Source organism: Schistocerca cancellata, chromosome 6 (assembly GCF_023864275.1).
Source record: "Schistocerca cancellata isolate TAMUIC-IGC-003103 chromosome 6, iqSchCanc2.1, whole genome shotgun sequence".
NCBI classification, from domain to species: domain Eukaryota; kingdom Metazoa; phylum Arthropoda; class Insecta; order Orthoptera; family Acrididae; genus Schistocerca; species Schistocerca cancellata.
The window spans coordinates 482,078,151-482,090,315 of NC_064631.1; the positions used below are offsets into that span (position 1 = coordinate 482,078,151).

Consider the following 12,165-nt stretch of genomic DNA (forward strand, 5'->3'; position numbering starts at 1 on the left):
GTTGGCTCGTCACAATACGCCAGTCACTGCTCTTGATGAACTGTGGCATCGTGCTGAAGCTGGATGGGCAGCTGTACCTGTACACTCCATCCAAACTCTGTTTGACTTAATGCCCAGGCGTATAAAGGCCGTTACTACGGCCAGAGGTGGATGTTCTAGGCACTGATTTCTCAGGATCTATGCATCCAAATTGCGTGAAAATGTAATCACACGTCAGTTCTAGTATAATATATTTGTCCAATGAATACCCGTTTATCATCTGCATTTCCTCTTGGTGTAGCAATTTTAATGGCCAGTAGTGTATTAAAATTAGAAGACAAATAAAAGAAAAGTTAGTCTGTTCACTGTTCACTGCTTTTCTCTGAATGTGGTAATTGGTTGAGTACTGAAAAAAATCACCAGTATTCTCCTATTGAATCCAATTTTTTGAAACGCTCCTCAAAAATTATGTTGTAATGGAGAATCACACAACTATTTGGACGTTACGAGTAGTTGGTACTAAAAGGTAAAATTAACGTTGAGTAACTTCATTTTTCATGGTAATTTGTCCGTTTTCAAAGGCTACAAGCACGTAAAGGCACATTATGTTGACACAGGGAGCAAAAAATGGATCAAATGTCTCTGAGCACTATGGGACTTAACATCTGAGGTCATCAGTCCCCTAGAACTTAGAACTGCTTAAACCTAACTAACCTAAGGACATCACACACATCCATGCCCGAGGCAGGATTCGAACCTGCGACCGTAGGTGTCGCGCTGTTCCAGACTGAAGCGCCTAGAACCGCTCGGCCACACCGGCCGGCTGACACAGGCCGCAGATCAGGTACTTTCCATTTTTATTGTTGTTAAGCTATTAATTTGTTACTTACTGTTAGCACCCTCTTTTCTTACTTCATAGAATTGGTGGACAAATTTTTAATTTTTCAAAGCAAATGAAACTTTGTACTTCATTACTACTTGACTTTGTAAAGATATTTCCAGACTGGTTAGAGCCATAATGCAGTACAACGTATGTCTGGCGACGACAGCGAGAATCTACCGTACAGACCAGGAGTGTCCAACCTTTTAGGTTGGGCCACACATAATATACTTAGCTGTAACAATAACCAGTGACGAAAAAAACAAACAAACAAAAAACGAAAGGGAACAGAATCGCGTGCCGGGAATTTAAAACTGTTCCCCCCCCCCCCCCCCCCCCCCTTACTGATCGTGTGATAGATGCTCACTTCTCAGGCCGGCCGCATATGTGTGGTATAGACAACACCTACACACACACACGTACCTTAAGCCATGACACACACGGCAAACCCGACATTATTGTCTCAGCAATGCTGTACCAGCTCTTATGCCATGTGCTCGATTCTGTCAATATTATCTAAATAGTACAGAGTGCTATTCTCATTTTCTATAATGTTGCAATATTGTAATCCTTTGCAAAGTTGACGAAAAAAGTACTTCTTTCCTAAAAAAAGGTTTATTTAAAAACGAGAAATTTTAGCTCTGTTGCTATGGCTAATTGGTTTTTCGGTTCTTTTACTCGGTTATTAGCAAAAAATAAAAAAAGAACCTTCTTTAACCGAGGCCAAATTTAATACCGGAAAATACCGATTAGTCAGAAACGAAATATCGGTATCCGATATAACTGGTCAGTTTTTCCCATCCCTGCTACGTGATGCGCAGGCTCACCGGTCCGAAGACGTCGTCAGCTAACCGGCCAGAGACGTCGGGCCGGAGGCCGACGGCCGGCGACCGTCGAGGGGGAGGCGGCGGCTGCGGGGGCGGCGGCGCCGGCGCCGCGGCGAGTGGGAGGGTGCCCGGGGGCACGCCGGCCGAGCGCCCGAACGCGTCCAGTGCTCTGCCGGTCGCCTGCGGCTGTCCGAAGCCGCCCAGCGGCCTGCCCTGGGCCTGGGAGAACGCGTCCTGCGGCCTGCCGCCCTGCAGGGGCCCCGAGAAGCCTCCAAACGCCAGCTGCTGCTGCTGCTGCTGCGCCACCGCACCCCACAGAGCGGACACGCTCACCAACACCTGTTCACAGCAGTTGTAGTTTTCACATTCGATTCGGTGGACTAATGTCACACAATAAGTCTAGAAGGGTATGGAAAGGTGCGTATTAAATGCGTAATGCTGCTCACCACTTCCCGTTCGGGCCGTGGAAGGCGCTCAGCCCTCACTACCGCAGCACCAGGATTCTACATCTACATCAACATCTATTCTCTGCAGAACACTGTGCAGCGCCTGCCAGAGGGAATTTTTCCTTATACGACGCATTGCAGCTGTTCCTCGTTCCATTCGCGTACAGAGCAGTGGTAGAATAATTTTGTAAACGTCTCTACACGCGCTTTAATTAGGCTTATTTTATCATTATGATCTCTACGAGAGCGATACATAGCGAGTAGTAGCATACGCCTAGATTCCTCGCCTGAAGATGACTATTGAAATTTTTCAAATAGATATTCGCGGAATAGTTAGCGTCATTATTCAATCGCTTCTTCAGCATAACCGTGACACTCACCTATGTGTCTTACAAACCTGTGACCATTCGTGCTGTCCTTCTTTGAAGACTACATATATCCCTATATGTCCTACTTATCGTGGATCCCAAATACAGGGTGATTCAAAAAGATATGCAAAGATTATTATACAAGTAAATTTATTTATTTTGTAGGTCTTATAATTACATTTTTCCCTGAGACATTTAAGCCTCTTCTTTATCTACGACAATGACTGAAGCAGCAGAAATGAATTAAAATTTATGCTGCAGCCGGTCCTCGGGGTCAGGCGCCATCACAAATTTTATTTCATTTCTTCTGCTTCAATCATTATCTTAAATTTGTTTACTTTCCATTATGAACGTAGAAACGTTTATGTTATTGTTGGCTACCGTTAGTGGGTTGTTTCAGTCGTTTCCTAACCTTGAAATGAGTTAGTTTTCTGTATTGTTCAGTGAAACAACATAATAATACTAGTGTATTTAAGTTCAACATGAATTCACGTGTGCAATGGTATTAATAAACCTAGATTATCTGACACATTCACACAGCTTCAGTTAACGTTATTACCATCACTTTTCCAAAATTAAATTCTCTACAATTTTTGTTGAAAACTTTGTGCAGTTGTCTGGAATTTAAAAAACAAATTGGGCCACGTAGTTAATAAACTAAAAATTTTACGAAATTACTTCTTTTCTTCTCTGGATGTTCTGGAAGACTACTGCAGTTACACACTTGGGACATGTTTTATTAGATTCACCAGATCAATAACAACAAAATAAATGGAAATCGTGCTTTAACCTCATACAGTTTTTCAATGGCTTCATATTAGCAAAGCTGCCAAATTTCAGGCAAAATCTTTTACTACCCCTAACGCCGCAACTAAACATTTGCGGACCTATATTTATATGAACTTTTTTCTTTAGTTTTACTTGTAAAATAACATATTAAAATATTTGCATACCTTCGTGAATCACCCTGTATATGAACAACCTTTTATAGACTGACTTACAGTTTTTTCGTATCCCGCTAATGAACCAGAATGTGCTTTACATATTATTAGGATTGCTCTCTACCAAAACTACATTTCGGTAGTTTTGGTTCAGCACATAAATGACATAGTTAATTGTAGGATTACCTCTAGTATTGGTAGCACTGGTAAGGAAAGAAACATAAACGAATGAATGAGAAAAAACTGGAAGCCAACGACTCCTCTTTGATTTGTTTTTATGTTTTCCGCGTAATTGTAACTGTACATCGTCCATTGTATATTTTATAACCTTACAAAATATAAATTTCATTTTAGTTGATACAAACAAATCAGCTACATCTGAAGCAAGTACAGTTTATATGCGCAAACATAAAAAATTATATACTTATTGTTGTAATTTAGTATTCTGTGGAACATTCTTCACTGTGATCAAATATAAGAGTTTCCTGTTATTGTTGATAAATGCGAATACTGTTTACCAATAACAAACATGTTTTGTATAACGTTGACAAAGTAGTTTTAGTTTTGCGGTTTTTACTCTTTTTGAAGAAAATCGTTTTCTAGCTCTACATGGTAAATCTTTATGGCTTTTTTTTAAATTTTTGGTACAGCATCCCTTTTGTTTACGTTACAAGTCACCAGTTTTTCAGAAGAATCTAAATTAAACATTCAAATCTTTTTAATTGTCGTATAATACTCTTTATTTTTAAGTAACAGATAGAGCGACGTCTACGTAGAGCAAAACTGTTTCGTAGGTTGTGTGGCCCTATGTGGTTCACCACTTCTCATTACTATGGGAATCTACACAGAGCGCCAAAAAGATTGGTACAGACATGAGTATCCACATAGAATACGTAAACAGGCAGAAAAAGGCGCTGCGGTCGGCAACGTCTGTTTGAGACAACAAGTGTGTGGCTCAGTTGTTAGATCGGTCACTGCTGCTACAATGGAAGGTTATCAAGATTTATGCAGGTTTGAACGTGGTGTTATAGTCGTCGCATTAGCGATGAGACACAGCATCTCCGTGGTAGCGATGAAGTGGCAATTTTCCCGTACGAGTGTACCGTGAATATCAGGAATTCGGTAAGACATCAAATCTCCGACATCGCTGCTGCCGGAAAAAGATGATGCAAGAACGAGACCAACGACGACTGAAGAGAATCGTGCAACCCTTCCGCAAATTCCTGCAGATTTCACGCTAGGCCATCAACAAGTGTCAGCGTGCGAACCATTGAACGAAGCATCATCGACACGGTCTTTCGGACCCGAAGGCCCACTGTTGTACCCTTGATGACTGCACGACACAAAGCTTTATGCCTCGCCCGGGCCCGTCAACACCGATATTGTACTGTTGATGACTGGAAACATGTTTCCTGGTCGGGCGAGTCTAGTTTCAGATTGTATCGTGCAGATGGACGTGTACGGGTATGGAGACAACCTCTTGAATCCATGGACCCCGTATGTCGGCAGGGGACCTTTCAAGTTGGTGGAGGCTCTGTAATGGTGTGGAGCGTGTACAGTTGGTGTGATGTGGGACCCCTGATTCGTCTAGATACGACTCTGACAGGTGACACTTACGTAAGCGTCCTGTCTGATCACCTTCATCCATTCATGTCAATTGTGCACTCCGACGGACTTGGGCAATTCCATCAGGACAGGACAATGCGACACCCCACACGTTCAGAATTGCTACAGAGTCGCTCCAGGAACATTCTTCTGAGTTTAAACACTTTCGCTGGCCACCAAACTCCCCAGACATGAACAGTATTGAGCATATGTGGGATGCCTTGCAACAAGCTCTTCAGAAGAGATCTCCACCTCCTCGTCCTCTTACGGATTTATGGTCTCAGTTTGCTCCAGAACTACTTCAGACGTTAGTCGAGTGTTGCGGCACTTCTGCACGCTCGCGGAAGCCCTACACGATATTAGGCAGGTGTACCAATATCACTGGCTCTTCTGTGTAGTAAGACACTGATCACATACGCAAACTAAGCATCTAAATAAAGTGACGCTTGATAGTTATGCAACATAGCTAATGTGCAGGTAACGCAGTCATCGTCTTAACTGACCTCTAATAGCGCAGTTGATAATAGCTGATTAATCGTTAGTTTCTGATGTGCTGCCATACATCTCTGGATCGCACCTCACACGTTCTCGGTAGGATTTAAGTCGAAGAACGTGCAGGCCAGTCCATTGGGTGAATAGCCTCTCATTCTAAGAGCTGCTCTACCTGCACTGTTCGATGCGGTGGCGCATTGACATCTATAAAAATGAAGTCGAGGCCGAATGCACTCATAAAAAGATGCATATGGGGAAGTAGTACAGTGGTTCAACAACGTTTACGTGTGAAGTAAGGTGTTCAAAGATTTGGAGATCAGTTGTCGCATGCAACATTATTCCCTTCCACACCATAACAAGTGAACCACCAAAGCGATCATATTCGACATTGTTGCTGGATATATTACTTGCCCAAATATGGGGAGAGTGCATGGATGCATTGGGGAGGCGTACTGCATCACGTCCGCATACAGTTGTTAACCGCGCTTGTGGAGGAATGAAACTCCGGACCACAAGAATGCATTATCAACTTTGTTGCCATGTGGCATGTTGCAAAGCATGCATTGCCGCCCGATGTGCCACGGACCCTATTAAGAATTATTTCCCGCCATTTGTAATGTCCAGGGATCCACCATGAATCGCGGTGACTTCAGAATAATTTTTTTCTTTGAATAAAAGTGTCATTTCTGGCCGGCCGGAGTGGCCGAGCGCTTCTAGGCGCTTCAGTCTGGACCCGCGCGACCGCTACGGTCGCAGGTTCGAATCCTGCCTGGGGTATGGATGCGTGTGATGTCCTTAGGTTGGTTAGGTTTAAGTAGTTCTAAGTTCTAGGGGACTGTTGACCTCCGCTGTTAAGTCCCATAGTGCTCAGAGCCATTTGAACCATTTGTCATTTCTGTTCGTCTCATTGTGTATCTCTCCGAGTTACGTTTTCTACTATAGTGTAGCAGTTCTTTGTATGTATAGTCCAAATTTGTTCGGGCTATTTTATCTGGTAGTGACACAGAATGAGAATGTTACTTTCATCCTTAAGTTCTGCATACCAGTCCGAGTTACATTTCGTACTATAGTGTAGCAGTTCTTTGTGCGTATGGTCCAAATTTATTCGGGCTATTTTATGTGGTAGTGACACATCATGAGAAAGTTACTTTCATTCTTAAGTTCTGCATACCAGCGTACTCTTACATTTACACTTGGCTCTCCATCCAAGATGACATGCTACGTCTTCCTTACCAAGAACCGAGCTACAAATTTCGTTTGTTACCCCATATGATCGTACTTGCATTAATAAACATTGATTTGGTACTGAGACGAACGCTTTTCGTAGAGCGAGGAATGTTGCATCTACCTGACTGCCTTGATTCAGGACTCTCAGGGTGTCATACGAGAAAACACGAGTTGTGTTTCGCATACTGATTTTTTCGGAATTAGCATGGTCGATGTCATTCTGTTCGAGATACTTAATTACTTTTAATATGAAGCAGAGTAGCTGCTCAGGGAGAAAGGAGATGTATGGCTGATGCAAGTGAAAGGCGGTAGGACTACCAGCGTGCGCAGTGAAAAATGTCCTCTGCAAACGTCGAGGCCATTTAAGCCCTGGAACATTGACAAAACAGGCGTGATATGTAGTCGTGAGGGATCGTTACTTTTGATCGATGGCAGTAGTTTATGAATACGTTTTAAACATTTAGACTAGGTAATCGGACATTTTCTGTATCAGCAAGAGAAAGTCTTTGTGCATAAAGGACGGACCGCCGTAGACTACCCAGAAATTAAGTGCTTCCATAAGTTAGAAGCCATGCATGGAAAGCGTCTTGGAACGATCAGCAGATACTTTATTATACCGCGATTCAAGAGAAGGACTATGGGACCAAATGGCTGTGGCCAGCGGTCCCTAGACTTACACACTACTTAACCTAACTTAAACTAACTTACGCGAAGGACAACACACACACCCATGCCCGAGGGAGGACTCGAACCTCCGACGAGAGGAGCCGCGCGAACCGCGACGAGGCCCCTAGACCGCACGGCTACCCCGCACGGCTGATTCAAAGGACATGGTCACAGATTCGCTGAGTGGCAACTGTATTATTTGTTCGGCACGTAATTCCGCTTTCGGATGTCGCGAAAGAGGTCGCCGCAAACTCATGACATGACTATGGTCATTGACCCACCCCACGGTTGGATCGACATTTCGTATCTCGCCATTGAAACATGCGGAAGAACTGTCATCTCGATTTCTGGACGTAGAATGTGACATGAAACTCTGTGAGTGTGTGTTGCTTAAGATGATCCTGGTTTTCTGATTTGAGCTCACGGCATTCTCAACGTTCCCTGTCTACTGGCCACTGATCTTGGTTTGCAGACGATAGGTAGTCTACGGCATTTTCCTACCTAGTCCACGTCAAGCTACGACTCCAAAACCATGTTAAACAACGTTGCATCGTTGCTGACAACCGTGACAGACTTCGAAAACGTCCATCATGCGAAGTGGAGCTCGTTTGTTTTTCATATTAAAAAATGGTTCAAATGGCTCTGAGCACTATGGGACTTAACATCTGAGGTCATCAGTCCCCTAGAACTTAGAACTACTTAAACCTAACTAACCTAAGGACATCACACACATCCATGCCCGAGGCAGGATTCGAACATGCGACCGTAGCGGTCGCGCGGTTACGGACTGCAGCGCCTAGAACCGCTCAGACACAACGACCGGCTTTTTTCATATTATGTAACATATTTTGAATGTCGTGAATCAACCTACTAACGAGATATTGTGTCATGGAAAAATTAGGACTCGGCAAGACGTAAACATCTACTGGAAAAATTTTATTTGTACTAAATGACCCGCAGAATTTTTAACTAGAGAGATACTTCCCCAACAGGCACCTCACTTCAAGTTTTCCTGGAATCAACACGTAGACACACGCATGAATTTAGGTATTCCCTCAGAAAACCGAACACGGTCCCTGCGTTCATTACACGTCTTAATGCCAGTGGAATGAAGTGTGTGTGACTTCAGACATTTGTAGATAACGCGTTAACGTGTATAAGATTAGCATAGTTAAAACTGCTTAAGCTTATTATGAGATACTGAGGAAATTTTAAGCTTCATCTATATCTACGTCTACATCGATAATTCGCAAACCTCCTGGCAGTGTGCTATGGAGGGTATTTTGTGTGCCACTACCGCTTTCCCCCTTCTCAGTTCCAGTCACGAGTTGAACGGGAAGAGCGACTGTTGCCAAGCCTCCACACGACATCGAAACCAACTGATTTTACCCTCACACTCTTTTCGCGAAATCTACACAGGAGGAAGCAATGTTTTCATTGACTCTTGCAGAAACATATGAACTCGAAATTTTAAGAGCAAGTCGCGTCATGATGTACGACTCATCTCTTGTAGCAACTGCTACTGGAAGTGGATCAGCATCTCCGCTTACTAAACGAACTCCGACGAAATGGGTTGTTCTTCTTTGGATCTTCTCAGTTTTCTCTATCAGTCCTACGTACTAAGGCTACCAGACTGAAGAGCAATATAGATCTACATCCGTACAGCCTGCTCGATTGTAAGCTAGCTCCTTTTGTAGAAATATGCAATCTCTTGTATTTTACTGGAGTTACATTTGTGCCTCTCAACTACAATAAGTTAAAAATGGAGTGTCATATATTAATATTAAAAGGAAGTAGCAATACATAATGTCTTTGTAGGACTGCAGGACGCATACGCAACTGGATAAATAAGGATATCCTGTATAGACAAAGAACGGCATGGTGAATGGTTGCCGGTTTGTTTGTCTCAAGGCAGAATTTCACATAACTGTTTAAAAATCTGAATTGGTTACCGGTCGCGCCGGCCGCGGTGGTCTAGCGGTTCTAGGCGCTCAGTCCGGAACCGCGCGACTGCTACGGTCGCAGGTTCGAATCCTGCCTCGGGCATGGATGTTTGTGATGTCCTTAGGTTAGTTAGGTTTAAGTAGTTCTAAGTTCTAGGGGACTGATGACCACAGATGTTAAGTCCCATAGTGCTCAGAGCCATTTGAACCATTTTTGGTTACCGGTCAAGAAAAGGCACTGAACAACTCACAATACTCGCCAACTAAACTTTCTTTCATTGTGTGATCAAGAAATAAATTTATTAATATTTTCACGTGTCTATGCTACTTATTAAATGCAGTAGATGAAATTCTTCTTCTGCTAAATGGTTCTTTCTCAGTTTAAAGGGCACATAATACAGTATGCCGCGTCCCCCTTACAAGAGTTGCTAGTTTTGGAAAGACGACACATCATGTCTAGAACGGGTAGTATTACAACTAAAGTACGTTTTTGCTGAAGTGGTAATTTATTACCTGCTTCCAGGAATATTGTAAAAACCGTGAGGAGAGATTTGTCGCTGTCAGCTGACACAAGATCACATAAAACAGCTGTTTCCTCATAGCTCCAGTCATGAATCTGACTTATATAAGACGCAGCAATTCTTACTATACAGCTGGATATTAAAATTACAATAACATCTGCGATATGCAACAAACGTGGAATCCATATGAGCTGCAATACACGCTTGGATATGCAAGTGATTAGCAATGCAGTCTAACCCCGTGAAGTGAGTAGTTGTGAAGCCATGTCTTCTGTATGCAAAGAAAGATTACGCAGCAGGTTTACAACTCAGAAATCTAATTTCAGTATTTTTTGTGAGGAGATCGTGTTATGCCTCGTGTACGAAGCCGATAAAGAAGTAGATGATACGGATATAGGAAGTTTTATAGAAATTTGTTGCCTGTCATCAACATGTTTCAATAATTGTGTTCAGAATCTAACAGAAAAAGTATTTCGAAAAGCAGGAGGCGTAGGAGGAGAAAGGATAAAGACAATTCAGCATGGAAATGATCAAGCGATCTTGATAGAATCATAGGAAGAGGGTTGTATAAGTGGGAAAATATTATGGAATGAGATTAAATGTAGGGACCATCTAAGTGATAAAAATCAGCAAACTAGTTAAATCCGTCACAATATCGTAGGAAGGAAAGATCCAGGAATAAGCAATGTGTTTTAGGTTCTTTGGGAGTTTCGTACAAGAAATTCGATTGGTAAAAAGACATTTGAAATGTGAAATATTTTTGCGCCAGCCGGAGTGGCCGAGCGGTTCTTGGCGCTACAGTCTGGAACCGCGCGACCGCTACGGTCGTAGGTTCGAATCCTGCCTCGGGCATTGATGTTTGTGATGTCCTTAGGTTAGTTAGGTTTAAGTAGTTCTAAGTTTAGGGGACTGATGACCTCAGAAATTAAGCCCCATAGTGCTCAGAGCCATTTTAACCATTTTTTGTGAAATATTTGTTGACATCAGAAATGATTTCAACAAAACTATGAAACAGATCTGAGAAATAGTTTGTCTAGGTTGTAGTGTTATATGCTAGTGAACACAGGCAACTAAAAAGAAAGAGGAAAAATAGGTTAATAGATCTGAAATGTGATAATGAAAGAAAGTGCTTAATGTGAAATGTGCTGACAGAATGAGGAATAAAGAAGTACTTCTAGGATTAAGAGGGACAAGAAAGCTGATAGAAACGAGATGAATGAGGAAAACATCTTGGATGAGCATGTATTGCAAAAAAGATGCCCTCAACGGGGTGTCATCGATTGTAAGTTGACAAAGAAGAAACGAAATAGAAGAAGAAGGCTTGGAAAACCAGATGACCGTAAAAACTGGCGAAGTTAGAAGTAGGTTAAGGACGGTGCACAGGAGAGAGGAAATTGGGGAGCGTCCAGTTGAGATCAGTAGCGACAGAGATGTACCAAAGAAAAGAGGAAAGTTTTAGTTTACCGCGCCCTTCTCGTGTGACCGCTGCCTGTCTCGCGACAGCAGGTACTCTACCTTCAGGCACAGCATCGCCGCTTCAGATGTGCTGCACTCAGCAAATATAGGCCGCAATTACGGAACGTTTCATTTGGAATGGCGGTCAGGCAACTGAGACGGAAGAGCGAATGTAGACCGCTTATATAGCGTCATTTCGGCCTGCTCGAGGCGTTACAAAACGGGCCTTTAAGTTAACGGCATAGTGGGCGTGAGTTGACAGGCGGCTGCGGCCAGGATGCGCCGTGAAGGGTCACCGCGAGGCCAGCCAGATGGTATCAGGGCCGCCAGGGAGCCCTGCCCTCTGGCGAAACAACTCCGTCTTCTGCTCCACTCTGCTGTCTTACCTCATGCAACTCACTCGCTTTCTGCATATTCGGTGCATCTTTCCGCTTTTGATCGTCTCCATTTCCAGTGCTAGTCGTAAGATTTTAATTGTTGTTGTTGTCGTTGCAGTCTTCAGTCTGAAGACTGGTCTGATACAGTTCTCCATGCTACTCTGTCCTGTCAAACCTCTTCATCTCCGAATATCTACTGCAGCTTACATCCTTTTGAGCCTGTTTAGCCGGCCGGAGTGGCCGTGCGGTTCTAGGCGCTACAGTCTGGAGCCGAGCGACCGCTACGGTCGCAGGTTCGAATCCTGCCTCGGGCATGGATGTGTGTGATGTCCTTAGGTTAGTTAGGTTCAATTATTTCTAAGTTCTAGGCGACTGATGACCTCAGAAGTTAAGTCGCATAGTGCTCAGAGCCATTTGAACAATTTTTTGAACCTGTTT

The 12,165-nt window shown here is 43.3% G+C and overlaps 1 protein-coding gene across 1 annotated transcript in view; it reads right to left on the reverse strand.

The window, feature by feature from the left end:
- LOC126190932 (cuticle protein 19.8-like) overlaps positions 1-11,502 on the reverse strand; it is a 30,454-nt gene extending 18,952 nt beyond the window's left edge. The window contains exons 1-2 of the mRNA XM_049931571.1: positions 11,411-11,502; positions 1,687-2,025 (exon numbers count right to left, since the gene is read on the reverse strand). Of these exons, the coding sequence (XP_049787528.1) occupies positions 1,687-2,025; positions 11,411-11,425 (354 nt within the window). The 5' untranslated portion in view covers positions 11,426-11,502. The remainder of the gene's footprint in view (positions 1-1,686; positions 2,026-11,410) is intronic.
- Positions 11,503-12,165: the final 663 nt, after the last annotated feature.